The sequence below is a fragment of the Anguilla rostrata genome, chromosome 13 (assembly GCF_018555375.3).
Source record: "Anguilla rostrata isolate EN2019 chromosome 13, ASM1855537v3, whole genome shotgun sequence".
Lineage (NCBI taxonomy): Eukaryota > Metazoa > Chordata > Actinopteri > Anguilliformes > Anguillidae > Anguilla > Anguilla rostrata.
In genome coordinates this window covers 21,718,204-21,745,842 of record NC_057945.1, presented here as the reverse complement: position 1 = coordinate 21,745,842, position 27,639 = coordinate 21,718,204, and the positions used below count along the sequence as shown (strand labels likewise).

The 27,639-nt window shown below is 40.0% G+C and overlaps 1 protein-coding gene across 2 annotated transcripts in view; it reads left to right on the top strand.

Moving 5' to 3' along the window:
• grm7 (glutamate metabotropic receptor 7) overlaps positions 1-27,639 on the top strand; it is a 191,011-nt gene that overhangs the window by 79,705 nt on the left and 83,667 nt on the right. For both annotated transcript variants that reach the window (XM_064305048.1, XM_064305047.1), the window contains exons 3-4: positions 19,005-19,140; positions 19,697-19,851. In XM_064305048.1, the coding sequence (XP_064161118.1) occupies positions 19,005-19,140; positions 19,697-19,851 (291 nt within the window). The remainder of the gene's footprint in view (positions 1-19,004; positions 19,141-19,696; positions 19,852-27,639) is intronic.

The window sequence follows — 27,639 nt, the reverse complement described above, 5'->3', positions numbered from 1 at the left end:
GTTCATGAATTGAATGCCAAAAAAAAGGTTGATCTTGAACTCCTTTTGAAATGCAGCAAGGGTTTAGATCTGCATTTTATTTAGCTTTTTTATAGTGGAAATGTAATTGTGACCTTTTTTGTTGCTTGAGGTTCCCCTGGGCAATGTGGAGTACTTTTCGATTGCTCCCCACAAAGACAAATATGTAACATTGAATATTTATATCAGTGTACTTGCAATAGGGTTAGGTCTTCAAAAATGTAGCTTGAGGGAGAGGAGAAGCATACTGCACTCAGTTTAGATTATACTTTAAAGGTTAAGCCGCAGCAGTGTTAGGACAGAGAGTTGAACTTCACTGGAAACATTTTCATTATGTTTTTCCAAAGCAAACAAGAAAAAAATGCCTCAAGGACTTTTGTATTGATTCCATCTGATTCTCAAAGTTTGTGGTGTGTATGCATTGGGTCATAGCTCTACCTATTTCCCACTAAGTCAGGTTCTTTCTGATGCCAATCTCTGCCACTGCTTAAGGATACAGAGGCAGCTGTTTATGAGCTCTTCAAAGCAAAATGTCTCTTGCAATCCAAAACCGGGACACTGGTGAACACGCTACCTCTCATCAAGTTTATTACCTGACTGTGCTATGAGCATTCTGATGTGAGAGAAGTCAGACCAACTTCAGGAGATTTGCTTTGGTAAGAAAATCATTGGTGTGTTACTTTGGTTGATGCATCATCTCAGGTAGGTGGTGCTCTAACTCTGACAGCCCAAGTTTCCCAGAACTTCTGGAAGTCTCCCAGATGTAAGTCTTAGCTCCTGCACGTCCTGAAAACCATATACATTGTCTTATAAATAGGTCACTATCAGGGCTCAACATAAACTTTTTGCCTCACCAGCCACTGTTGCTAGTGTTTTCCCAAAGTCACTGGCCACTCAGCATTTATTCAGGTTTTTCCATTAATTTGTCACCTGTATGTATGAGTGTTATTATCTCCAGTTTGGATAGACTCTCTTAAACAAGATGAGTCCACCTACTGGCCAAGCAGCCCTCAGTATATCCAATTTATAATGGCGTGTAGTTTGTTAGGCTTGCATGAAAGGACACATATTGTTTCTCCTGCATGAATCCTTTGGCAGGGTGACCTCCCACAGTGCAATGGATCATAGTTCTGTGAATTCATCATAAATTTAGAAAATGACATGTAACTTTCATTTTTAACAGTATGCACAATTGTGAATTGCAACTGGGGAGGACGGGGAAAACTACTTTTCTTGTGGGACAGGAGTAGGCCTGATTTTGAATGATAAATGTGGCATTGTGGGAAGTGCTTGACATGTTGGTGGGGTGAGGTATTTGACAAAAACTTCAATGGACCTCGATCAATGGATTAATAAACTAGTTAATGTAGTTACTTTCGACAATTGTCCAGACCTGCTGCTGCAAAAGATGGCAAGGGGAGAGCAAGGAGAAAAGAGGGGGGGGGGGGGAGTGATAAATAAGACATTTGTCACTCGTGCCTCATCCAATATTCTCCACTGCAAGACTTGTCTGCACAGATTCGATTGCCACAATAAAGGTATGTATATTTAGTGAAAGTTTTTAATTAAATGTGTTTATACGACCACTATGTTTATCAATCCTCATTATCAAGCGAGTGAGCTAGCTAACATATTTGGTTCACTTTAGCAAGCTAGCTGGCTAGCAAGCCTTTATGAAGTGGCAGTGAGCACATAAGCAGCGTAGGATCTACATTTCCAGAGGACATCGCAGTATTCTCAAATAAATAACCAGCCAAAATAAAATGGTGATTGAATGCATCACACATTTGTTTTTTTTATCTGAGATGATATTAGCTACTATATGATGCTGTGTTGATAGCCAACGCGTTATTGCAAGCGAGTGTGTCATCTAGTCACGCGTCATCGTAGCAAGCTAACCAGACAGTAAAAACGCTGATAAAACACATCTAACGTGGATCATTTTAAGCCATGTTATCTAGCTTTGTCGTGATAACATGAGAGAAGGATTGCTGTTGGAGAAGTGAATCAACCAACAGTTAGCGCGGGTAACCTGCACGAAAGCGCATTGTAGTTTTTTTCACGTATTTCATCCAGTCAATTTAATTTCATCTAACGTTACACTTGATTCACTCATTAGCTCCGCTAGATAATGTCTTACTCTTTGAGATCATGTAGTAGAAATAAAATAAGAAATTATAATTAATTTAACTTACTGAGAATATATAATAAGAAATAATGAGGCTGTGTCAATAGCTAATGCGTTATTGCGAGCGAGTATGTCATCTAGTCACGTGTCAGAGTGCAGTGTAGTTATTTTCACCACCGAATTCTTATGGACAGGGAAGCTCGCTAGATAAAGTCTTACTCTTTGAGATCATGTAGTAGGAATAAAATAAGAAAATAATTAATTTACTGAGAATAGATACTAAGAAATAATAATTACAAATTAATAACAACAACAATAATAATAATATTTATAAAAATACATGTTTGAAACTGGAAAACTGATTTTTTTAAATTTATTTTTTATAGATGGCTGGAAAAGAAAGGAGTAAAAGCAAGGTGTGGAGTTATTTTGATTTCACACACTTAAAGATGGTGTTAATATATATATATATATATTTCATTTAATATCATCTTTTACATTTTTTATCTAAAAAGTTATTTGTGTGTTTATTTTTATTTTTATTTGTTTGCTTATAAGTTAAATGTTCTTAAATATAGAAATAAAATATAAGTTTTTCAAATTGATTTGAAAATGTTGCACTTTTTGACAAAATATCGGTCAAAACATCGGTAATCGGTGGGCTAGGACTCTCCAAAATCGGGATCGGCATCGGACCCAAAAATCTGGCATCGGTCGGGCTCTATATAGTATTTTACTCCTCTAAACATCCATAATATCATTTAATATCAAGGCCCTAAATGGCCTTTTTGGAAACCTGCCTAGACATAGCTTAGAAAAAATAATGCTGAATGCTCATTTTTGGTGGTATTGTCATCATATTTGAACCCTGATTTTTTCAGTGTTGCGGCTGTGGCTCCCGTGTGTTTTGAAACCTACCAGGCACATTCACAGGCATCTCTATTCATTCAAAAAATAATCTTTTATGTGAGAAAATACTTCCACTTCCGCTGTGTTTGAGCTTCTGTTACTTTCTTTCAGAAACCTTTAGAGTAATTCTGACTCTAAGAAAATAAAGTCCATGTGTTACCTTTCAGAAGAGACCATTATGCCTGTAATCAAAAGGGCTCAAGAATAGTAACGATTTAAATTTGGGAATGTCATTTTCAGGCTTGTTTTTAAAAAGGGGGGTGATACAGAATGGGTTAATACACTAGCAGACAATGCCAGCATTAGTGAAGGTTAATAAATGCGGTTTAACAGCTTCATTCACAGGCACCCTGATCTACAATGATGATATGTTTACTGGTAATACTCAGGATATGTTTCAGCAACAAACCATTAATCAGCCGTGTCCCTCCCCCTTTCCATACATCTATTAATCATTCCAAATACATTAACCATCAACTACAGAATTATTTAATGATAATTAGAGGAATAATGGGTCAGCACTTCCTCTTTTTATTACACTTTTACTATTTCCCTTAAGTCCACTAAGTTGATAAATAACAGATGATAGATGTAGTTCATAAAAGGGTCAATATGGTGGGGGTGGAGGGGGTCCATAAATTGCTTGTGGAACTTCATACAAAAGTATTTCCTTTACCATCTCCAAGTGTTCTCCATCACCCCTCCCATTCTATTGATTTTTTTTGGTTATTTCCCTGTTCATTCCAGCATTTCCTCACAGGCGGAGCAATGTGGCTGATGTAAGGTTGGGGTGTGGGGGCGAGCACTTTGTCTAATGTCACTTACTCCTCATGCCAAACCTCTCCCAGGAAGTGGGTTCTGCCTCACAGGCGTAATGGGGAGAGCAGCTGCTGATGTGGAGCCGGGGGCAGGTCCTGTCAGAGACGCACATTGCTTTTCAAACTTTCCTGACGACGGACTGCTTCTGTGTTTAGCCCTCACCCAGCTCTGCAGCAGGTATTTTTTTGAATGTCAACATTCTTGACTTTCGAATATGTTTATATGGACAATACATTTTAGCATATTGTTGTGTGGTGAACACACAGTTATCCCCAACAATGCGAGCTGCAGTCTGCTCATAAAACAGGATGACATTCACCCCAGAGAAACAGCAGTTTGTTTCAAGATATGAACGACACGCACATGCTTCTAATATTGTGCCTTCCATCGACTTTCTCAGCAAATGAGGTCGAGAGAGTCTCTCTGGGTCCCTTATGGCCTCTGTTCTGCCTAATACCCATTCAGAAAGAACTACTGAATTCACAGCAAGTCACTTTATCGCTCCCGAAATGGACACCTCATTGGCTCTGTGAAAGAAAGAAGAAAATACATGAAGACTTAAGGTGTGAATAGCATGAGCCACACTGAAGCTCATATGTCCTTCCTATAGTATTGTACTCTCCACAATAGGAATGCACACTTGGAAACTGAGAACAGTAAACTGCCTGCCAGCAATCCCACAGTACATTGTTCACGGTGTTTCTAAATAAGGACACCAGCCTTTTTAAATGCAGATAAAAAAGTCTAAGTAAGCAATTTAGAAACAGGAACCAAATGAGATGCTCTTTGCATTTTTACTTTGTGATTTATTTTTCTTTTTTCCTTTTAAACTCTGCTTCTTCTTCTCCCATCCTGGCTGATTGTGTTTAAAAAGTGTGACCCACTTCATTTCTCTTGGTATGATTTTTCTTTTTCATGGTCTGTCGTTTGTTTCTCGTTTGCTTAGAGCAGACTCTCCCCTCATTAGTTCCCTCTGTTTTTCAGTCTATATTTTATTATTTATTTATTTTTTTAATCTCTGATAATTGCAGCATAGCATCACCTTGGTATAACCTCTTTTTAATAATGAAACCTGTAATTTGATCAGCAGAGACCGAGGTTAAACATACATAGCACCTCTAGTGAGGTCGATCTTTTCCAGTCGGCATTTATTCCTGAGTAATCGGTATGTTTACATAAGGTGTGAAAAAAATGGTTGCTAAATAAATAAATAAAACTGAGTAAGGACCCGCAGTATATCAATGAAAAGAGGAATCTCAAAAACCTCTCCAGTCTATTGGATTTGATTAATCTGTTGGTGGTCTTTGTGCTAATAGGGCCGTCACTTGAGATGTGACTGATGAGGAGGTGGGAAACACCTGCCTGCTGCCGTGTTGCGTCCAGACTCCACGGGTCGGGGGGGGGGGGGGATCACATCACTGTGGAGACATCCCCTCTCCTTGCCCCCAAAGGCAGGAAACAGGTACCAACTACTGATTATTTCATCTTGACTGCTGCTGAAAGCATGTCAAAAGAATTCACCACCAAACGCTAAACCTCTAATTTGCAAATGGGGACTAGCTAACAAACATGGGGAAAGACTATTAATCATGGCAAGGACAGATCTGGGTATGTCTGTGTATCTGTAACATGCTTCTGTGGAACTAAGACCACGTGTGTGTCACATGGTTTCATAAGAGCTAACATTCATCGCATGGCACCTGTCTTTTTTGAGGAGTGCCAGGCCTGATCAGAAGAATAACTTGGCCAATCAAGAATTTTCCAATTTTTGCTTTGAAAAACTCCTTTGTTGTTTTAGTAGTATGTTCGAGATCATTGTCTTGCTGTAGGATGAAGCGCCATCCAATGAGTTTGGAAGCATTTGCTTGAAAGTGAGCAGATAAGATGCTTCTGTACACTTCAGAATACATTCTTCTGCTGCTATCAGCAATTATATCCACAATGAAGACAAGTGAGCCAGTACCTGTGGAAACCACACACGCCCAAACCATAACACACCCACCGCCGTGTTTCAGTCCGTAAGACCTTTTTGCAGAACTCTGCAGGCTCTTTTAGGTACTTCTTAGCAAACTGTAACCTGCCCATCCCGTTTTTGTGGCTAACTAGTGGTTTTCATCTTGCAGTAGCCTCTGTAGTTCTGTTTGGGAAGTCTTCTGCAGTGTTCACTGACACATCCACGCCTGCCTCCTAAAGAGTGTTTCTGATCTGTCGGACAGGTTTTTGGAGGTTTTTCTTCACTGTGGTGAGAATCAACTGCATTGCAGAGCTGGCCATTGCTCTCTTTCAAAATGATGTTCTAAACAGATGATTTTGATTTAGCCTATTTCTCTGACCGCTTTTTTTCTTTCTTATTTCTCAGCCTCATATTGGCTTCCTTTACTTTCACTGGCACAACTCTGGTTGTCATGTTGACTAACACCAATATCAGACTCCAAAGGCAATAAAAAGGATCAAGACTAGATAACAAAATATCTCTTATACCTACATTAAGGAAGCAACTGAAGACATCTGACTAATCAGAAACACATTTGAAGCCATTTGTCGCAGACAAATTCCATGGTGCCCTGGAATAGGGGACTATGTATAAAAAATGCTGTAATTTCTACATGGTGAAACCAAAATGCATAAAAAAATACATAAAATACCATTTAATTAAAATGTCAATCTGTACTTTAACCACATGTGGATTGTTTGAATACAAAATTGTGGAGTACAGAAACTGAGTCTTTGGACTGCATTATGTTAATTGAAGATAGATGGAAGCACCTTTTGAAGAAAACTGTTCATGCATAGCAACATGGCATTGAGGCCAGCTAGTGAAGAGGGGTCCAGGCCAAAATCCTGGGGTATTTGAGAACATCCCTTCTTAGGGATGTGAGTTACAGTTTCAAATTCTGCCCACATATTCCAAATGAATTAATGCGATTCCAGTAAAATGAACCTGGAAAACCCACAGCAAGGGATTCTGCACACATTTTCTACATATGTGATCAAGTGGTTTTGAAAGCTAGTCATATTATTATTGTAATTAGAATGTCTGAGTTCTGTATTGATTCCTTTACAAATGTATTATTACAGACAATACTCTAATTATTCTGCATTCTGCGTTAAAAAACAGATTGGCTGGCAGGCACACACACACACACACTCCTTTTTTGAACTTACAAGTTCCTGCTCTTTAACATCTGACTCATACTCACTAACAACCACTTGTGCTAGCAGATTGTTAAATTGCCAACTGCCCTCGAGGTTGTCAATCCTGTTAATAAGCAGGAAGAACCATCTACAAATCACTGTTACTTTCCTCTGCAAATTTTGAAATTTTTGTTATTACAATAGAATGGCCAATACCATTGATATAGAGATGTACATTACTTCAATGTCTGTGCATTTACGTGAGATTAAAACAAATCCATAGAAGGGAAGGCACATTTTATAATGAGCTTCATATGGAGTATAGCAATTAATGGAACAGCTACTAGACTATGTAGTAGAGGCTGAGATCCTCAGGGGTTCAAGTCCATGCTAGATGCAGTGCTGGATACTCTCTACTTTGCACCCAACGGTAAGACTTGTGGGTCTGAATTAAGCTTAATCCATGTTCGAGAAACCGGGCCCTTGTGCCTTAATCAGGAAATCAGGATCGCTTTTTTCAACAAATAACTTGGGTTTCTCAGGCCCAGTCTCCATCCTACGTCCTCACAAACTTTTTTCCTGTCCACTGTCAAGCTTATGCAGAACAGAAGACATTGGTTTCAGTGTTTTCAGTCACGCATAATGTGGGACTGTGAGAAACAGCTCTGGATAATGAGTCCTCATAGTGCAATGTCTACTTTTGCTCTATATGATATGTCAGTCACTCTAATAAGCACAGCCAGTTTGTATAGCCCTGCACAGACAAAGGCTATGTGGGTATAAGGACAAAGCAAGTTCAAGGCTATTAGCAGACTGTTTTTTGCTGTATTGTCACACCATATCCCCACAGCCAAAACCAGAACAAATTACACATTTCAGTGGTGATCTATCAGAGCTATATATGCATGTGGAATTGAACAACCTGGCAGCTGAGCCCCAATAGGGAAAAAAACACCATTATAATTACATGGAGTTCCCTGGGGATTAATGTATTAGCTATAAAGATAGCATGACAATTGTGTGGTTTGTTCTTTAGGCAGACTTGTCCTGTGTGCATCTATCAAAGCAGGGTAATTTTCCCACCCTGTATTTCAACAGAAATTTTGCAATGAGTAACTGTTATCTCAATCAAAGTAATAACCCAACAGAATGAACTGCAGTTACCAGGCCTTTTCCTTCTCTGACTTCGGGAATAAATAAAAGGCTTAATTGTATGACTTAAAATGGAGGTAATTTCGAACATATATTTTAAAAAAGGCTTTGCTATTCACCTTTCCCCAATGACAAAGTGCTCTTCCTTCCTTCTTTGATTCATATCAATAGTTAAATTGAATTAAAGGGAAGCTAATTGATTGCAGCACACCGCTTTGGAACGGATTCCTTAATCGTTCTGTCAAATGCGCTGAAAAGCTTTGAAAACCAAAAAGGTTCCTGACAGCTGGGTGACTGGAGACCTGGTGATGAAACACAGGCGGGACTTTCGAGTGACAAACTGCAGTAATGAGCTCCTGCATATGAAATCCCCATCTCTGATGCAGTGAAAGAACTAAAATGTCAGAAAGTCAAAAAAATAAATAAAAATTTTTAAAATTTGAATTTATTTGTTCTCCAATATTTAGGAAAGCTTAAAGGCATACTATGCTTACATACATTTTTACTTGAAAATATTATAAAATAACTATGCTACGGCATATTTATGTTACTGGCAATCTCAGACTTGACACACTTTTGCCAAATTCCTGCTCCTTGGGCATGGTGCTCTTTTCTGTGTTGGGAGGGATGGGAGTGGCTACAGAGCCTGGGGTTTAGGATCAGATTCCAGCAAAGTATTTGTTGCTGGTCAGTTGCCACAATGGCAGATGCTAAGCGTAGATACAGCGACGCAAAAAGACAGGCCGACAGGGCTTGTTCAGACCTTGGAATTGCTTTTGCTCAGTGGCCTCATCAAGGTGATGAAAAGCGACACAGAGTTGGCCTACTTTCTGTAAGTAATGCTACTTTTAGCTACGTACGTTAGGCAGCTAGATGCCTGAGGTTGAGTAGCTTTTGTATCAAATTCAAGATGTCCTCCTCCCTATGGGAACTACTGTTACTGTTTACAGTTGCAATTTAGCTAGCTCGATAATTCACCTGCATTTATTTCAATCTGGGGAACTGAATCCGATACAGCATGCTATCTAGCTAGCTACATGTAGCCAACTTTACTAACAAAGCTAACAAAGTTGCTGACAAAGACTTCCATCCCCATCAGGGTTCACGGATGACAAAACATAGCATAACTGCCCATGCATTGGTACTTCACCTTTTCTTTCAATCAGGGGGACTGAATTAAATACAGCATGCATGCTATCTTGCCAGTTTCACTAACAACACAGATATTATTGGTAAACCAAACTAAAACACTTTGTCATATGTTTATTTGCTTGCCTAAATACATAATTAAAATGTGCTAATGTAGCCAAAAAACAGTATTATTACTTAGTTTTGGACCTCTTTCCTTATCAATGCAATTGTGCATGGCTCTTATGGCTATAGTTTATGATATATTTTGTGGTGAGTAGCTCTGTGTGGGTCTAAAAAATGTGAATTATCCCTTTATATCATGTAAGTGGCCAAAATTTGAAGGCCACAATGCAGTTTCCATCCCAGTCAATATGCCCAAACCGTTTTCCAACCGGATGTACAGTTCAGTCCTGTTTATGTTTTAAAACATGCACGTAATATTTTGGTTATTTTTAAAAAATATGGCCTTTATTTGGACCGCCAGGAGACTGAGATCGCTGTCTTGAAGAATGGTGGATGCTGGGAGATCTCATCGCAATGTTAATTTAAACCAATGTAAACTTCTGCAGTTTGATGATGTCCGTCACTTTTTTGTGTTTGTATCACAAAAACAGAAATAACAGAATTGGTAATTATCATCGGCTCGCGCGCTGCATGCTGCTGTAGATCATAAATGTTTTCTGGGGGAGAGGAGTAACACAAGCAGGCACACTCTCTCCAAGCGTAAACAGCATGCAGAGCCCCCTCATTTTAATTACAACCTTGAAGCTGTAAGTTTGTCAGTGCAGCCATTCAGATCACTCAGGCATGACAAGTCTTGGACGATAGCTCAAGGCTGACCTTGTAAGTTTTGACACACTGCATGTAATTTTAGATTTAGCCGTTATGGAGCAAACTCATATATTTCAGGCCCTTGGACTTCCTGGGACAATGGACACAGATTAACCTGAAAATGATTACCTAGATCAATATTTTGTCATGGACAATATAAATAAATTTCAGAGCCTCTCCCTCGGGGGTAGCTGTCGACCAGGCGAGCTGCCAAGAAGGCAATAATTTGAACTTTTTTATGTGACGGGCCACTGATGTCTACAGCCTTCAGTGCGGCGGGAGCCCGATGGTGTTGCCCTGAGGGCTTGCGTGAGATTAGAGGGGTCATAAGGGGTGTCCTTAAATGCATCCAGCATCCACCGTGGCAGGAGCCCCAATATAGTGAGTGCAGCAAGAGAAGCATATTCTGCAGTTACACCTAGCAGAAGCTTGCCATCACTCAACTAGACAGATGATATATTAAAGAAGAAGGGGGGGGGGGAACCTTGTTGAAAAGCCTACTGTAATTAATTTATAGTGGTAACCATATTTCACTGTATATTTGTGTTTGAACCCTAGGTTATGAAAAGCAGTGCCGTTGGCAGCATTCAGACAAATATACTTTACAGATTTCAAGACAGAAAAACAAAGACTCTGCAAAATAATTACATTGCCACTGCCGACTTGCAGCTGCTGTACGAAATGCATCCTGCAGCTTGGGAAAAGACATGTAGTGGCTCCATCAGGCCTGCACATATACATCTGCACATTGTGAGAAATGGCTTGGGCCTACCTACCTGCGAGTCTATGGTTCTCGCTTGCCGCTCCACACACCTAGAGATTTGAAAGAAGCGCTGAGCTAAAGACCACGGTCCCCAGCCAGGGGAACTAATCAAACCCTTGTTGCATCTCCGCGGCTGAGGTTTCATGTATTAAATCTTCTCTGAACTGCACTACATTCTCCCCTGCTGACTGACAGGCATCAGTCGTACTATCCATGTGACAGAACCACTGTTGCTGTGCAGGTTTGCCGTGGGTTTTGAGCCACTGCCCTTCCCGGCCCCTCCACTTTATTTTAACCCTCTGTGCTAATGGCCAAGGCCCCAGCCAAGAGAACTTGCGGGGCCGGTGTCACATTCAGCAGGGGACACGCGTGCTAATCACTCACGCCCCTGAACTCCGCTGCACATCCGCGCCCTGTGAAGAATGGCTGAGGTGTACCCGATTCCTGATTAATTCACATGTCACAGATTTCCCCCCATCACGCTGATGGGATCTGCTGGCTTTAAGGAGAGCTTAGGAGAACAATCAATACTGCTGAGCGAGAGGAGCAGGCTTCATGTTTCTTGCACCTTGCACACGCAGGCACTTATCCCACGTAACACCATTTATGAAGACAATCTTCCCCCATCTTTTTACCCAGTTACCCATCTTTCATTGCGTGCTGCAGCTTCCTTTAAAAAGGAAAAAAAGGTCTAGAATGGGATTCTTTTCATCCACTTCCCCCTTTCTTTTTTGAAATGGAAACTCCATTACCTTTCATTCAGCCTCTGCCAGGATAGATTTTTTGTCTTTTACTGTATCTTGCACAATACAGCATCAATATGTTTTTTTACAAGCTTAATTTTCCCCTGACTCTCAGACTGAATGACGCTCACAAAGCTCCAGTAACAATGGATCCAAATGTACAGATTTGCCTTTGATATACCTTGAGATAATTATATCACTTAGACATCTTTAGATGAAAGGAAAGGGTTACTGCTAGGCTATACTGTAAAGTTGATGGTGGTTCAGATGATATGAATCTATTCACTGTAAAGAGCTTTGAAATCATGAAAGGGGCCAGTACAAATGTAATGCTTTATCATTATAATCATTGAAAGGATGCTTGATGCTAAACTTGAATGAACAGGTAACATCAATGACTTTATGCAGATTCGTCATTGAAATCTCCAACTTGCAGGAACTCGGAATCAATGACTACCAATCTCCAGCTTAGTTTCCTGTTCTTTGATATACGATGTGAATTTAAATTAGAGTAGTCTATAACATATATTGTCTGGAGACTGATGGGCTCTCTCATGAAGCAGATATCATGTCTTTTCAAAATGCTGTGATTGAAATGAGGAGTGATCACAGTGGTAAGTCACTGAAATGCTGCTTGAAGGTTCTGGAAGGCTGTTTATGTGCTCTATGGACAAATCAATGGCATCTTGATAGTATAACTGAATTCTCTTCTTTACCCGACCTCCACTTTAAGTGCAATGTTCATTGTCACTGAACAAAAGTCGCAGAAAAAAATATTTTCCACTGAGGACTACAGCTGCCTCAGATTTCAAACATTTATTTCACTGAGAATTTTTATAGTTCTTGAATAAAAAACAATCAAACAATTGAGAGATTGTCCATCAAATAGTTGTTTCCTGCACTTTCAGCTGTGTGATTACGGGAAAAAACCTTTACTGTTCAAATCTGAAATGTGTAAACTGCAAGGAGGTTGAAAGAGAAAAGAGAATGCATTTTTAAAATTAGTGACTGTCACATATGTATATCTTTGTAGACCTGAGAATTCCCAGAGTTGTAGTTATAAAAACCCAATCAACCCCTTTTCGTCTGTTTCCTAGTGTCACTAAATACCCATGATTCCCTTTTCTGACTCTTCCACTCAGCTGGTTCATGATCCCAAAGTTCTGCTACACCTAACAACTTCTCACTGGCACTTTTACTTAATCTTTGGAGGTAATACCACCGGAAGAGTTTAATTACACCCCACTTCTATTTGCATCTCAACTCTGACTCTCCACATTGATCTATGATTATGAAGCTGAGATTATGGAGGCATTTTCAGACCCACCCTCGATGTTGTTTTGTTACAACCAATGAATTAAGGTCACTGGAAACATGTTTATATTTTCCCATCAACTTCCTTAAACTTTTAATTCCATTTTTTTTAGTTTCAGTGACCAGGTGTCTGTACTCTCAGCTGTCCAGACCCCACTGGTTTTACACTAGCAAATAAAAGCACCAGTTGAGCTCCCTGAAGTCACGTCATGAATGCAATTGGCCTTAAGATATACATTACAAGCTATCTAATTAACAACAATGACCAGCTCATTACAGTACAGCGGGTGCAATTACAGACAGAACTAAAAACAGCATAGGCAGTGGATCCCTGGGACAAAGTTTGAAAACCCCTAAGTGTCATCCGGAAGGGAGAGCGGAAGATCAGAGAGGGCTGTGCCTCCTCTTTGGATGCTGTCAGCTGTGCCTGTTGCCACCCACAGCCAGGGAGACCTTCAGCTCCTGGGACAGCACCGGCCTCATGCACAGGCATGCTCATCTGATGCTGATCAGCAACCAGCTCAAGTGCTGTCCATTGCCTTTGTCTTTGTTTTTTGTTTTTTGAAAGATTCCAGTCCTCTATTCTGCATGTTTTCCATAATCTCCCCACCCCTCAAAGAGGTGTAAATAAAAGGTGGTAGGTCAAACAGCAGTCCATTCACCACCTGACATGGACTTGGTGGCAACCCTCGATACTGTTGTTACACCCTGTACTGTAATAATGGGAAGTTGTGATCGCCCTTCCTCTTGCTCATCTGAGCATGGTTTCTGTGAAAAGCATTGTCATGCTCACTCTGAGTGCTCTGCAGTGACCTTGAGTTTTGCAGTGTCATTTAATACACGGCCTCTGTAATGGAGCTTCAAAGCTGTTTACCAAAACTTGACCCTGATATGACAAATGCCCTGAAGCTCAGCAGAGACTTCTCCTACATGCCATAAAACAAGCCCAAGCCGTCTTCTTTTATCCTCAGCCAGAAAGTTTCACATTCTTTTTTTTTTTTTTACATCGTAGATAACTAGTAACTTGAATTTAGTATACTTAATACTTAAATACGGGGATCTTGGCAATGTCTTAGTTTAGTAATTCCGAACAGTGGCTTCTGAGAAGGGGTGAGTTCAGATTATGGGATACACACGCAGGATATTTTATACATTTGTATACATTTCTAATGACCTGCCTGCTTTGTAATAAAATCTAACTCCAAAGTAGGTTGTCCATCATTTTTATGCATCCACAGGTTGAACGCCTGTATAGTACCTGATTATGATTATTTTTTTTAATGATGTGCCCAAGGAAGTACCAGCACACTATAAATTGATATTTATGTTTGTACTTGTGAATAAAGGTAACACAATTAATGTGTTTGTACGTACAGCCTTTGGAAGCATATTGTTAGAGGGTTGAAGCTGGCAGTATTTCTATGAGTGTGAGTGTGTGGGGCTGGCTGGCGGGGGTGGAGGGGGGGTGCAGTCTTGATAGACTCTTCTCTGACACACAGAGGATGTCCTACTGTATATTCCAATAGATATCACGCAGCACACACAGAATATTTTCAGCTTTTAAGAGTCAAATCAGTACACAATAACCATTTGTTAGTTGATTCTATTTGGGCACAAGTTCGACTTCAGTCAAACCCTTCAAACGTTAAATGTTATACTATTTTTTATTTTATTGCTAGTATTTATTCTCCATTTCCATGCAAGGCTAAATAATACTTGCACATATTCTATTAACTTTTTTTAAATTCTTTGTGGAGTGAATGAAATCAAGCATTTAACCAAGATTGAAATTTCCAGCCATCGTAAGGAATGCAGACATAGACATTCTGCCATTTTAACACTGTAAAATACTGCACACTCATTTACTGTACTTTTACTAATACCAATTAATGACAAGATTATTATTCATTCTACAGGGGTAGTCTTGGCCAGTGGCCTTGTGGCTGGAGTGTTGAACCAGCCACTGGAGGCTTAAGGGTTTCAGTCCACAGAGTCCTGTTGAAGACTTTTCAAGTGGTATATAGTGATTCTTTGTCTGGCCCGCAGCATGAGAGGGGAGTGCTGCTACTGCAGTAATGTCCCACAGCAATGGACGTTGTGGGCTGCCCATGGTTTTACACACATGATGTCACAACACCCAATATTTGAATGAGCCAGACTTATGACATGACAGCTTTCATTCTTTTACAAGAGCTAGTTTGAAAGATGATTTTCTTCAGCAGTCAAGACATTCCCAATGCCACTGTTTGTCAGAAAACAGACAACTTTAAAAACATTTCCTCAGACAGGACATGGCATTTTGGACGTAGAGGATGCTGCACGTAGGGCAGTGGGCAGAATGAATCACTGTTATTTTGCTCATAGAACTTTTTCCAATGTGATTTAAAATGTTGAAATAAAAAGGTCAAAGTCATTTTTAAGGCTCAAAATGAAATGTAGTCCTGTACTGGAAATTTCAGCTTTTAAAAGGTGAATGCTCTTTGCTGGAGGAACACATTTCACATCTCAGTGCGCGCGCCTGTCCAGTGTGTTAACCTCTTCTTTTTCTGCAATGCACCGCACCCTTTTTGCTCTGTTCTCATCCTCATGTTTAAGGATAACACACTTTGGAAATACAGAGTTTCTATTTTACTGCATCTTCTCAAAAAGACGATCAATTACTGTGTCAAAATGAGACACTCAGGCCCAATGTCCTGTCTAAACAAATGTGTCATGTTCACTCACAGCCAAAGAGTTCCTTCTAGACTAGTACTGTGACCTTTCCAGCACAACCATATTGTCATCTGAATGGTGTCTGGCCTCTTACATCCTGTTAAAAAGTATAATTATATATTTATGATCTAAAAACCAAAACAGGCAGGATCTGAATAAATGCAGTTTGAGAACAAAACCGCCTAAGATATATGCATTTATTGATTCATTAAATACATTTAAAAAAAATCCCCACCCACATATTCCACTGTATTGTGATCTTGTGGTCTGTCACTCTCACTTGATACAGCTGTTGCAACCAGTTTGCCTCTGTAACATTGTCAGACTGAGAATAGTTATTGATTTCCTAACATTCCTGTTTCATACTTGGCTGATCTTGGCTGACTATGTATGATTGGGTGCTCCCTGGAGAGGTAGGAAATAAGGCAGTGCCCACTTCCCGAGCTAGCAGGGGGGGTCTTCCTCATAAAGGTTCAGTTCGGGCCCTATGGAAGCAAGCCTAGTCCACTAGCAGATTTCAGAGCCAGCACTGTCAGTCATTTCCTTTCTACTTCCCCTCCCTTGGGGTGAATAAAAAAAGGAGGGAGCTGCCAAAGGTGTCTGTGTGACTACGCGCTTCGCTGTGCGTCCAGTTAGCACTCGCCGCTGAGTGATGGAGAGACAGGCAGTAAAGCAGCAGCTCCATGTTGACTAGCAACATCTGTTAACACAGGGCAGGTCACATCTGAATAGATTTAACAACGGCACTGAAACAACATGGGTCTTATGTGGCTCCTGTTTACAGTAGTGCCTCCCTTCAATTTTACAGCTCACCAACCAAAATGGTAGAGGACAAAAAGTGTGTTGTCATAGATTTAACAGAAATGCAGAGATGAGGGAGGAGGCATTTACAAAATGACAAAATTTTCCTTCTTGGTAATTCCATGACCAGAGGGATTAATTAGACTTTTTTTTCTTTTGCGTCTGCACGGACTGTCTATGTCAATCTGTCCCAGCTCCAAGTGCACTGTGACGTGCGTCGGGGGGAATCTAATTGGTCAGTTAACATTAGTTGACAGATCAATTTAATCATATCAGTTCAAATAGAAGGGTCAGGAAATGCTTAGGCTTGCGTCTGGGCTCTGAGGCATCAGTCAGCTGTAATGCTTGTTGATGGCTTGCTTTCACTTCGGGGCCAGACGTGTCTGCCAGACTGCAGGACGGGCCGTGCAGCATGTGGCTGTCAGTACGCATTCAAACACAATGGCCAGACGTGCTGGTCGATGCACTTGGTGCAAATACATCTACGTTATCTAGGTGTTGGAATATGCTGTGTGTATTCTGAAATGGATGCGTACTCTTTTTTATTATTATTTCTATCTGCTCATTCTGACTGAGATGTGTTTTCGTGCTATTTGCTATTTCATGTAAGGGCACAGACCTCTTTGCCAATTAGATGTTAAGAGGTGCATTTTTGTGCAGCAATGTTTTATTCACCTGTAATCCTGTGGGGGTCACAGATCACGGTTCCTGGTTGCACATTCTGGGTAATGTGCACGGGGGCACAACTGTTATGTGCCAGGGACAGGAAATGGACTCACAACACTGGGCTAAGTGAAGTCTGACTGTCTGCATCAGGCCCTTGTGATTCCGGCTGGTTTATTTATGTACCTGTTGGTTTTATGATTTTCTGAGCCTGCTTTCATAAATGTGCCACTGCTGTGTCAGAGGAACAGTGCTTTATTGCTGGGACACTGATACTGACAAACATATTAATCATTTGTGTGAAACATAGGGGGTGAAGAATGTTTAAGGATAGAATTAGAACCGAGGCGCTCTAGTGAATGTGTTCAGTTCAACATGAGCCTTTCTGTCTGTGCTGATTAGGAAATTCATTATATTTTGGATGTTTGCGTTCAGGTAGAGGGCTATTTGTTTTCACGGTTTTCAATGGTTTCACAGGTAGCACAGCACAAATTGAATCAATTTTTCTGCTTTCTTCCTTTCTCCCATTAAATAATTGAAAAAACCTAATTTAAGACAATTGTGATGCCCAAGAGTTCTCACATGTTGGAAACCATGAAGTGGAATCAAGGTTAAAGTAATGATGTATACAACACAATAATATCCTTGGCAACCCCTAATTCTTGACTGAGAGATTGGGGCCTGTTTGGATGATCTGGTTAGCTCGGTGCTTGCACAGACACAGCTGTTGCTAAAGACGCTGGATATTTTGGAGCTGTGTAGAGTGGTGCAAGTAAGTTTGTGCCAAAGTGGATATTTTCATCCTCATTGTGTGAGGACTTGCAAAGTGTAGGTAGAATGGGAGCTATATCAATTGTATAAAGGTATGAATTGGCGTTTAGCAGAAATGCTCAGTGTAGTGATATTTTGCAAACAGAGCTGCAATTATGCATCGGCAGTACCATAATTAAGGTGATTGCAAAAAATAATAAATACTTAGTGAATAGGCTGGGGAAGCATCCACACACAGACTACAGCAATAACAATATTTTAATCTATCATAGCATAATAAATATGAATTACATATTTGTTCTACATTTGTTTCTTATGTTGTATTACAAAAGAAAAGGTACGTTAGTAAATTATGCATCGAGAAAAGGGCTGGTAACTCATAATTTTGTACTGCAATTGAGGAACACTGCGGTAAAGTAATCTCTGAAATGCTAATGCGGTTACATGCAGGTTACACACACACACAATACTTTAGTTCATCACACATGTTAACCTCACACTCATTGTTTGTACTTTATGATTATACTATAGAGTAAAAGCACTGTTCTTGCTGTTATTCTCCTATTATGTTTTTAGAGAAACGATTCTGCCTGAATGACAATGATAATATTTCATGTTCACAAATAAGTCATGTTTCCTAAATGCCTACATCAGTTATGAATATATCTGTAAATACAGTGGGACAATTCTGCTGCTTCTGTTTTGATACCAATGTGCAGTTATCTGATATGAAATATGGAAAGACTGGGACAAAAACTTTAAATCAGTTTTAATCAATTAATTAAAGAAGATCAAATGTTTGTGTAAATGTATGTATTGCCAGAGGTGGAAAATCCAGGTTGAGAAAGCAGTATACTCATCTGTATGCTGTTCCAGTCACCTGGATTTGCTAATTAACACAGTTATTCAGCCAGGAGGTACAACTAATTAGTGAAATCAGCTGGCTCAGTTCATGAGTGGGAGAAACACATGGCAGGACTTTTACTTTTTGACCCCTGGACTTTCCACCTCGATGTATTACTATTGCTTTTTTAATGGATGTACCCAAAAGTTTTTGAAGTACCGGAAGTATTCTGGTCTGCGTACTGACGCCCTGTCGTGTTTGTCATTCCAGGAGGGATCTGCATTGCTCAGTCCTTGAAAATTCCGCACGACCACAAGCAGGCTGATTTTGACAAGATCATCCGACAACTGCTCGACACTGTTCATGCCAAGGCGGTCGTCATCTTCGCCAGTGATGAAGATATTCGGTATGCCTGCTCCTGCAGACCACCACACTCAGCTGTATCTCGCTGTAGAGACTACAGTACTTCAAAAGAGGCCTCAGGATTTTCCACCGCATCCTTCATGTAGCACTAAAAAAACAGTGTAGCGCAATTCCTATGCCAAGAAGACTGCAGTAAAGAAAATGAGTTCATAAATTCTCCCAGTGTAAACCCAAGAAGAAAGACTAATTCACACTTTACATCAGGGATGCAGCACTTCTGAAACCATTTTACCTTTAGAAACCTTTTCATGTCTCATAGCAATTGAGGGTTTACATAATTATTTTTTAGCAAGTGATTTGTACTTGGGTAATTGCTGTTTACACATCTTGATGTTTATAAATATGTTTATCTCTCAAGAAGCATATTCCAGGTGGGATGAATGGTTCTCAAATAGAAGGAAGCATGAAATTATACTAGGTTTTTATTTTAAACTTATGAAATGTATTAGCACTTAACACCATAGGTATGAATCCAGGAAGAGAATATTCAGTTTTTCAGACAATTTTGCCTTTTTTTTACGGTTGACATTGTTTTTCAGAGGTGTTCTTAATGCCACAAAAAGGGCCAATCGGGTTGGGCATTTCCTGTGGATTGGGTCAGACAGCTGGGGAGCCAAAAACAGCCCCATACACCAGCTAGAGGATGCAGCTGTGGGGGCCATTACCATCCTTCCCAAAAGAGCAACCATAGAAGGTAAGGCTTTGGTTATAACAATGATAATAATCATGCATAAATGGCAATATAATATATATAATAATATTAATAATAATAATAATAATAATAATAATAATAATAATAATAAAAGTCAGGTTGTGACTATACCAGTTATACTGGAATCCAGCTCTGAGTGGAGCTCAAAGGTTCAAAAGTCGGGTTCTGTTTGTCAGGGTTTATGTTACAAGCCTACCTCATGATCTAACTACGCAATGTTAGATCAAACAGCCCAAGGCCCTCCTGTGTACATTCAATATAACACTACATGATCTTCTGTATTTATAGATTTTCAGTATGAGCTGGGTTTGTGGGGGATAGTTTGAACCTGGAAGCTAATCAGACTGAATACTTACCTAAGAATAGGAACATTTCCCTTACAGGAATACAGGAATTGGATATAGTACCTGGAACTGAATTAAAAAAAGATTTAAATGTATTACAGGGTCAGTGATTCGGACCGAGTCACTGCTCCCATGTTTTTCATGCCCCATTGGAATAAGCATTTCCATTGACCATGCCCCCCCTCCCCAAGCAGCCCAGGTCGCCAGTCTGGAGAAGCACACACACGGTCACCCTCGAGCCTCAATAATGGGACAGACTGGGCCTACAGGTGGCAGGTTAATAAGCAGACTCCTCATTGATATTCTCAGTGTCGATTTTTTTTTAATGTTGGCTGAAGATTTAATGAAACGGTGGTTTTGTGTGATGCCAGGGGGGTGGGGGTGGGGGTGGGGGAAAATGTGGCATGAAGGGCGGGGGGGGGGGGGAGTATGCAGCGGGCTCTAGATGGGGGCTCGGGATGGAGACTCTGTGACAAAAAGGCACCTGCTGTCAGGCCTGCTGTGCCGAGGTCCCGTGCAAAGTCAATTAAATTTACAGCAGAAATCTCAGACCTGGCTCGCAGGGGCTGGCTCCTTCTTCTCCTTTTCCCAACTTCATTAATTTTCATGACTTGCCGTGAGTAGCGAGTGACTTTGCATATTTTGATATTTAAGACACAGTGGGTTTGGAGCACATTCAAATGGTGTACCATCTTCATAATTAGCTGTTGTCGCTGCTGCCTGTTTTTTGTTTTTTTTCTTTTTTGTTTTTATGCCTGTGATGAAACCCTTTCTGCAAATATAATTGCATGGTGTGACATTATCTTCTTGGTAAACTATTTTGAGTAATTTTGAATAGAATTGCTAACAAAACTAAAGACATTGGTCTGTATGTCAGAGAATCTCATGTTCCATATAAAAACAAACAGCTTAGTGCTATTGTAACAAATACATTTAGCTAAAATATACCAATAGCCACACACAAAGTTAGACGGGGGAGTATAAATGGAAAGAATACTCACTAGAAACTTGTAGTAGCTACTGTAGTTCGCAAGCCACCCAGGTTCCACAGAGCTACTGATATGTCTTGCTATTGCTGCTAATAAGCAACATTGCAAATAAAGATTGAGGGTCAAATACTAACATTTCATATAACCTGCTTTATTCACTATAATTCAATGAAAAGAAACAGTTTATGACAACATAACTAATCGGTAGTGACAAAGAAAAATCAATCAATAAAGACCATACAACTATGCCTTTGGGGGAAGAAATAGCATACTGGGACATGCTGTTTAATAACATAAGAAAGACAGCAATATTTGAAGAATAAAAAAGAAAATCCTGACTGTAATTTTATAATTAAAACCAAAAACCTAATTAACAAAGGTCATGCATGTTTCACTTGCAGCCATTTTAGTCTGAATGGTATTTATTTTACCTTTTCCCCAGTGAGACAGAGACAGGGACGGTGTTTTGAGTCCTAGGGAAACGGAATGGGGGGGGGGGGGTTATTGTTAACTTTCCCACGGCACAGGAAGGAGCATTGCTGCAGTCTCTTCCTGGAGTCGTTGCCCCCGGGTGTGGGTGGCATTCGCCTATGGAACGGCAGAATGGGGTCCACAGCAAGAGCTCCTTCACTGAGCGCCTGTGGCTGAGATACTGACCTTCTGTACAATACAAATAAATAGACGAGTAAACAAATCAAAAAACAAAAAGGAAAAAACAGGAAACCCAGAGGGTGAAAGGAACAGAAATCCTTCATAAATGCCTGGCTATTTAGATCTGTTCTCCTCTCACTTCCAGTGAGGTGTTTATGTGCAGTCGTGTGTCAGTGTGAAAGATGACTAACAAGGCCTGTGTAGAGAGTGGTATCAGTGGACTCCATATGGCTCTGCCCCATATCTCTTAAAGCGCATTTGGTCCAGCCAGGGGACTCCACAAAAACAAACAAAGGCATTTATACCTGCTTTGTCCACTGGCATGTGTGGCTTTGTGTCCAATAAGTGATAGATTTGTTGGTCCTCAGCTCTGTGTCTTTGTGTGTGTGTTTGTGTGTGTTTGTATATGCGTGTGTGCGCGCATGTGTGTGTGTGTGTGCGGACTCATCTTCATCTGCTCCATGTGGTGTGCACAATGGTTCTGGTGTATATCTGCACACACAGACACACACAATCTCTCTCTCACATACACACACACACACACACACCTTTTTTTTGCACATACGAGTCCCCGCTCATTAACATGTGACTCACACTAACAACCACTTGTGAGAAGCCAACTGCCACCAAGGCTGTTAATTTTGTGAATCAGCGTTCTTTGAGAGTTTGACCACAATAACAGCAGAAAGTATCATTTACAAAACTACTGCTACCTCCCTCTACAAATTTAGAATATTTTGTTATCACAATAGCGTGGACAATCACATTGATTCAGAGACTTCACATTGATAATTTCATTTTTGTGCATTTATGTCCGATTAAAACAAGACAGCAAATTCATACATGGAAAGACACTTTCTAGTGAGCGTCATATGGAGTGTTGCAATTTACACTCATATTCTTAGGTTCTTGTGTCCTAATCAGCAAATAACTCAGACTGCTTTTTTAAACAAATGACTTGGGTTGGCCATTTCCATTTCCCTGTCTAGCAGGAAATGTGGGATTTCTCATGCCCAGTGTCCTTCCTACTTCTTTACAAACTTATTTTTCCTATCCACTGTCAAGCTTATGTAGAACAGAAGACATTGGTTTCAGTGTTTTGAGTCATTCATAATGTGGGACTGTGAGAAATAGCTCTGGATAATGGAGTCCTCATGGTCTGATGCCTACTTTTGCTCTTTACGATATGTCAGTCACACTAATAAGCACAACCAGTTTGTACAGCCCTGCACAGACAAAGGCTATGTGGGTATAAGCACAAAGCAAGTTTAAGGCTATTAGCAGACTGATTTTCATTGTATTGCGACACCATATCCCCACACCCAAAACCAGGACAAAAAACTCAAAACATTTTTTAAGTTAAAAAAATTCTTAATATTGGAGTTAAGTGTTCTGAGTGGTGGAATGGTTGGATTTTGGAAGCTGCAGTGCAGCGGATTCACTTCAGGATGATGGAAGCCTATTGGCCAAGTCTCCAATCTCCTGGTAATCTCTTGAAGGCAACCTGTAGTAATGGATGGGATGTCTCATGCAGGGTTGGTGTGCGTCTCAGAATGAGAAGGAGGAGATGGTGATGTAGCCTCAGCAAGATCAGTTAGCATCTCTCACCTCTGCGCCTTCGTATTCATGTTTTATTTCCTCTATGATTTCCGGAAGATTCCCTGACTCACGGGGCGCTTCTGGATGGGCTAAAATGAAACTAGGAAATTAAAATGCGGCTTTGCATGAAAAGCCACGGCCATCACTCTCCCCTGAGGATTCCCTTCTCTGCTTCGGCAAAACTCCTGTATGTGAAAATAGGATATTTTCTAACAGTCAGGACTGATGACTGAAAACTTTTTTTAACAGTGTGCATGCATATGGGAAATAATATCAGCTGTTTTCTACTGAAGGATTAATCCAGGAAGATTATCTAGCTATCTAGCTATCTTACAAGCTGTTACAAGATGCTGATATTTCAGTTGCACAGACTCTCATGGATACCTTTATTGCGCAACAATCATGTCTTTAGTGAACATAAATGTTCACTACCACAGGGAAATGTAAGACAATATGGCTACATTTACCCCATGACAAAGGAATCACTGATGGAACTCTCAGACGAGAGGCACCAAAACTACTGGAATTTGCAAATGCAATACAAACACAAAGCTGACAAGCGGGTTGTACTGGTAACTCTGTTTGATTTGGATAATTAGCAAGTTTGCAACAAAGTGGTATGATACTCCCTTTGACTCAGTTTCTAAGCAGCTGCACTCATTAACAGAGATTACTCACCAGATGCTAAATATATTGCACCCTTAATAAGTAAGCTCAGAGAAGAACTGCAGAGGCGATTTTGGGGTGAGGATAGGTCTCCTGCTGCTTTTCAGAGAAAAATATAATATTTAGTGTCACAGTGGGAGGGGACACGTCCGCCCACACTGGCAGAGAAGAACAGTGATTGCTGTTCTCATTGGTGATGGCAGAGGCCCTGTGGGGTGGACAGAAAGTCTTTAAACCTACAGTCACTTGCAGGGAGGACATTTTCTGTAACATGTACAATTTACAGAAATATCAGCTGGCTGGGAGATACAGTTAACATGGTCTGGTCCTGCAGGTTTCAGGGGGCAGTTTTGTAGCCCTCTTCACCACATATCATTATTTTGATGATGGCAGCAATGCCTAAACTTGGTTGTTTTAATAAGACACCTTACCCAACAGAGCTTTTTCAAATGATACTGTTCCAGCTTATGTTTTCTTATGTCTGAATAAAATTATTCCTTCAAAAAATATTCAGATGCGCAGACTCAAAGTTACAGCACTGCTGTGTATGCTTTCAGGTTATAACTACAGATCTCAAACAGTTCCATCACATGACAGGCCATGGCTCCACAGAGAAAAAAAAAAAAAAAACTTCCAACTCCCTTTTTGGAATTTCATCCTATCACATGCAAAGTTGGCAGATAGATGGAGGGAACAGAAATAGTAATCTGTAAGCTTTTGCAAAAGAAAAAAACATTAAAATGACATTTTAAAATTCTATTATTTTAATATATTTTGTCCCCACAAAGTCGTGCTACACCCCAAAACAGACAAGATAGGACGATGGAAATACATTTTAAATGTTACAGTTTTTATGAAATTGCTCACCAGGCAACTTCATTCAGGGCAATTTGCTCACGGCCATTTAAAATTGCAGTTTGCAGTTTATGCAATTTCTCTCCTCCTTTTCATCCGTGGGTTCAGATACAATCAGGTTCTAAGACAGGCCTTGAGGCAATCAAGCTCTGCTTTCTATCTTGCTTATCTTCATTTTAATGAGGTTACTTCCAGTGGTAAAAAATGAGCAATGTGGCCTTACATAGTGTGAGTTTCATTCGATGGCCATTTATCTAAAGAGCATGTAGAGCTGAACTTCAACTATGGACGTGCCCTAAACTTGGTGCTGTTAGTCTGGAAATGATAACAGCTATGCTGCTGCAGTAATTACAGGAGAAAGACACCATTAGACAAGACCAGTTGTGGTGGAAGTGAATGCCATTTAGCCTTTTGATTTGGATTTCAACTACTGTGAGCTGGAGGCATTCATCAAAAATACTGAGTCATACTATAGAGCTGACAGAGTTTTCACAATTGTTTCATTTAGAGCAGGAAACATTTGACAAACAACAGAAAAACTGAACAGTGGTTGCTTTTGGCTTTATATGAGAGAACAAGAACACAGTGGTAATGCACGTACAGTATGTACTGAGATTTTGATTGGCTTTGAACTCCACAATTTAAAATTTGTACAGCAAGACGTTTCTCACAGCAAGATGTGCAAATTTATCCACAAATGTTTTTTTTTTTTTTTTTTCACCAACTACTTTCACTAACGCCCGCACTACCCCACGCACGTGCTCACTTCACTCAGTACGCTGGCCTAAGTTGGTAGTTCTGTGGCTATGAGACAATCGCTCGGTCGGGAGAATGGCTGTAATGGCTGTCTCTTTGAGCAACGGATGGAGCTTTCAAACCTTAAATCAAAGTGAAACCGCACCATCTTATATTTGTACTATTCCATTAGTATTCGGGAGGAGCTGATAAAAAAGGCTGTGGTCAACATGGGCACACGTGATGACTTGAAACACTTGAGTGTCATGCTGTAAAAGGGTAAACAATCCTGACTGCAGTCTGCAGCTTGCTATTTACAACTTATATTTAAGTTGACTAGTTAGCGTGGTGATTTGCACACTTATCGAATACAGTCGCAATTAAAGTTACATCCCTCAATAAGATATTGCAAATAATATCCTATCTTTATTTGTGTGAAGCTCATATTATTTATTTAATGATTTATGAGAATAATAACCCCATATACTAAAGCCTTAAACTGCTGAGCCTTGCTGGTGCATTACCTGATGTATTTATATATTTATTTATTTGTTTGGATTTAGAGGCATTGCTGGAGATCTTGACATTTGAAATGGTATGCTCTTTTAATTGCATCATACAGGGTATGAAGTGTCACCCTTCAGCCGTACCCGCTAGCTTTTTCATCCACGCTGTTTGCTTTTAATTCTGCTATTAAGATCTCGGCTGGAGCGCTCACTTTAGTGCTGACCTCCGGCTGTGTCTGTTTGTTTGGCTACTTGTTGCGTTTTAGTTTCAGATGGTTGTCTGCAGCGGGGGTTCTGAAGCCATAGCTCTGGGATCTGTATGCATGAATCTGAATGAGCAAATCTCCGCACGTCGGGTTATGAATGCTTTCAGTGCACGGTGATAATTTCTTAAGGCTATTATAACTGAGAAAAAGACCATTTCCCAGTAACCACCAATGATGTCTCACATTGTACGTAATAAGTATATCATCTCCCAACAAACATATTCATTGTGAATTATTGCCAGATCTGCAAATATCAGTATGATTTAGCTATAGGAGGTGTTTTAGATTTTTTCAAACCTATTTGCATTATTTTGTCACCTATGTCTACTCTTTTCAAAAAAAGTGTGTAATTAAGGGCACTGTAGACCAATTCCTGTCACTGAGGAGAAATCACGAGTTAGATCCAAAGGGAGATGTTACATACAGTATGTAAAAGACCACAAAACCCACACCCACAAATTTTACACTACATAAATGTGATCATAAAAAGGGAATATAGTATTTCCAGTTAAATAAACAATTAAGTCAAGTCAAAACATTGGAATAATGCTCCAATTATTTTGATGTAAATCCCACAACTCACACCCATTTCTCAAGAGGAAACAAATTAAATCAACAATCCTTGGGGAAAACTGCAAGCATTTTTGTTTATGCATCACATTAAATTCCACCCCTGTGTTCCCTCCTTTCATCCCAAGCAACTCCAGATTATAAACTATGTGCAGTTGCTGTGTGACCTACCAGTGACGATGAACCTAGATCTCCTTGGAATAATGAGTATAGCTCATTTTAATCTTATTGCATATGATCAAATGAGATGTCCACATTGTTCATCTTTGGGAACACTGTTTTGTCTGTTCAACATCAAACATACGTGGAAACCAAGCTTTGTTTGATAGAACTTTGTCATCAGACTGTTTCAAAAGTAGTAATGCAATTCACAGCCCAGTTTCACTGTGCTAATAAGCATTAAAAAATACTTGCATACAATAATCTTACAATTTTTTATTAATATATTAGAAAATTCATTTGTCATCAGCAGGCTGCATGAACAGTTTTTCAATTACACATTGTTTAGGTATTAAATGTATACACTGTGCTTATTACTGTGAGCTCCAAATACAGCCTAAAGGACTTTATGGCAAGAACTTTATGATTT